Below are 3182 nucleotides of genomic sequence, written 5' to 3'. Positions count from 1 at the left end.
AAATTCATACGAATTGGTCGTGAGATAGCGTTGAATAATTCATTTAACTAAACCGTACTTACGATATATTAATTCATTCCCTCATTTTACTAAAACGTACATACAATATAATAATTTTTTTTACTAAATAGTACGTACGATATAATAATTAGTTCCCTCGTTTTACTAAATCGCACATACGATATAATAATTGAACCCGATCTCACGGCAATTCGTATACGAGGTGGCCAATTCGTACCAGTTCATACGTCCTCACTCGTACAAATTTTTTAAAATTTTGCTAAATCGTACATATTTTACGTGTTGCCAAATTTGTACGAATTCATACGAGTGAGGTTGTACGAATTAGCCACCTTTTAATCACTCGTACAAATTCGTACGAATTGGTCGTGAGATGGCGTTGAATAATGAATTTTACTAAACCGTACTTACGATATAATAATTTGTTCCCTCGTTTTACTAAAACGTACATACGATATAATAAATTTTTTTACTAAATAGTACATACGATATAATAATTTGTTTTACTAAATCGTACACAATATACTAATTCATTCCCTCGTTTTACTAAATCGTTTGTACAATACAATAATTACGTCCCTTTTACTAAATCGTACATACGATATAATAATTTGTTCCCTAGTTTTACCAAAACGTAGGCTACTTACCGTATAATAATTCACTTCCTCGTTTTACTAAATAGTGCGTAGGATCATTTTACTAAATCGTACTAATGATATAACTCGTTCCCTCGTTTTACTGAATCGTAGCCTACTTACCAAATAATAATTAACTCTTCATAATTATTTTTTAATTATTATTGTTTATTGCGCACAAATTGTTTTTCGCACGAAAAGACGAAATAACTAATTATTTTATTGTGCACACGATCTAATTAAATGAATGAATTAGTAGAGCTGCTGATGTATTTGTAAGTCATGGGAACTGTGTGTTCATTAGTGGCCATGATACATATTTTTCCTGCATGTCACGTGCGAGGCTCCGTAATTTAGACAGATTTTTAAATGTTACTTGTTTAAGGTTTATTTTTTGTTTATTTAATGCTCCCTTAACTTTCACATAACCAAGAAAAAATGTCAAAAATGTTTTTATTGATATTAGCTAAAAAAACAATTAGCCTATGTCCTTTAGATTTTAAGTGGAAATACTATTCAAATTGCGTTTTATGATACAAACTATAATTAAAAAGTGTTTACCTTTGTATCAAATACAATTATTTAGCATGACGTGGATTGTTTGTGCATAAATGGTGATGTCAGAAATGTTCTGTTCGTATATTCGTCCATGCGTTCATACACAGAGCGTGTGTGACAGAGGCGAACTCTCTCCTCTTGTCGTTCCACAATGAGTGTGTTGATTTGCAGAGAAGAAGAGAGCGAAGTGGAAAGTTGAGTTGATATGTGAGAAAATTGCGCTCATTTTTCCCGGGCATGTTCATTCATTTGTGCTAAAGCGCGCGGCGTAGTTCTCCGAGAAATAGAAAGCGCGCTCGCCAAATTCACCTGCCAACTCCAATCCTGCACGAGCCGCCGGATCCCGATGGAAACGAAACCAACCGAACATTTATTTCAATGCTCCACAAATATGTATCCATGAAGCCAATTAACTTAGAAAATGTGCTAGACGTGTGGAGGATTTTCACCTTCTTGCTGTTCTCGTTCTTGTCGGTTGCATTCTGCTCCAGTGTCTCTTTTTGAGTTGTTCCATCAATCATGTTATCTCACAGTCTTATGCATAACAGTGCAGCGGTCACGGGGTTACGGTCAGTCTAACCCTAACTCCAACCCTAACCCCGCAAGTCTGCATTCAGTTGTTTTCTGTCCGTCATTCGCAAGGGGGCGATGAAGGGCTTCAGTGGCTGCCGTCAAATCTCTGCCATCTATCAGATGCGAGAAGATGGACGTGAACTTTGAGGCGTTGCTGGATGATAATGCGCTACTATAGATGCGCTTTATTTCCTCTCATCTCCATTCTCCGGGCAAGATTACATGCGTTCTGGTGTAAAGAACGATCTCGCCTTCATATTATCTCTCTCTCTCTATCTCCCCCTCTCTATCTCCCTGTACGAATGCGATGCTTACGGATGTTAAAATAATAAGAAAAAGAAAAAGTCGTGAACGGAATGTGTCTCGCGCACAGATTGCGCGTTTCATATTTTAACATCGCGAGCAGCGCGTGAGACAAGATGCACTTTAAAGCCATTCAAAATTAATTCCGTGAACTCGAATTGGAACAATGTGGTCTGAATGTTAAAACTCGGGAAAACTTTTTTTTTCTACTCAATGCAAAATAATAGTAATGGGAAAATGAGAGGTGTGTGCCACTTTTGGCACCGCGCGGCGCGCATTTGATAAAAGACGCACGGGAGTTTTTTTACCTAATCGAGATATTCACACATTCAGCGGTAGAGAGAGAGAGAGAGAGAGAGAGAGAGAGAGAGAGGGCGCGCGCTGTCGTGTGAGAGAGAACGCAACACAGTTTCCTTTTCAAACACGGAACGCGCGCGGTAATGAGGGCATTAAGCGCGAGCTCCAGCTGACAGAAGAACTCGTTCCCGCACCAACTTTTCACCTCCGTAACACCCGAGCCCCGCGAATGGATGTGCAGTTGACTAATGACCAGGACCCCGAGAGCTGAGCCTGCGTGGTGTGCCGTGATAACTCCGAGAGCGCGGGTTTATCGTGTTAACGCGAGTTCTCCTTCCCCGCGGATGGGGTTCGGCTGGTGATTCGAGTCCGGTTTATGTTCACTCAACACGGGACTAGTGTTCTCTAGGAACGGTGCGATGAGGCTGCTCTGCTGGAGCGTTCTGCTGCTCATCCAATGGATCCTGAGGAAGGTATGAAGCTCGTTTCTGTGAGTTTAGCATAAGGGTTTCTGTAAACTTGTGGGATACTTTCCAAATCAGCAATTGCGCGTAAAGTGATTGTGTCTGCGCTGTTCTTTTACAAAAACTAAATCAATCACAGTGATTTCAGGAGATGCTGAATTCCTCAGTTCATCAACAACACGAAATCTCACAATAACTAAAAAAAAAAAAAAAATGCAGGGTTGTTTTAACCCAAATATGGGTCAAATATGGACTAACCGTTGGGGTAAAATATTTTCTTAAAAATGTAACCCAATGGCTAGGTTTGTTCATATTGACCCAAATTTGGGTT

General features: G+C 39.5%; 1 protein-coding gene across 1 annotated transcript in view; it reads left to right on the top strand.

Moving 5' to 3' along the window:
• The first annotated feature begins 2587 nt into the window (after nucleotides 1–2587).
• nxph4 (neurexophilin 4) overlaps nucleotides 2588–3182 on the top strand; it is a 67537-nt gene continuing 66942 nt past the window's right edge. Inside the window, exon 1 of the mRNA XM_079627547.1 lies at nucleotides 2588–2860. Within this exon, the coding sequence (XP_079483673.1) occupies nucleotides 2807–2860 (54 nt within the window). The 5' untranslated portion in view covers nucleotides 2588–2806. The remainder of the gene's footprint in view (nucleotides 2861–3182) is intronic.

Source organism: Phoxinus phoxinus (genome assembly GCF_949152265.1).
Source record: "Phoxinus phoxinus genome assembly, chromosome: 11".
NCBI lineage: Eukaryota > Metazoa > Chordata > Actinopteri > Cypriniformes > Leuciscidae > Phoxinus > Phoxinus phoxinus.
Note: the sequence above shows the minus strand (reverse complement) of the source record. Positions and strands in the feature narration are given on the sequence as shown.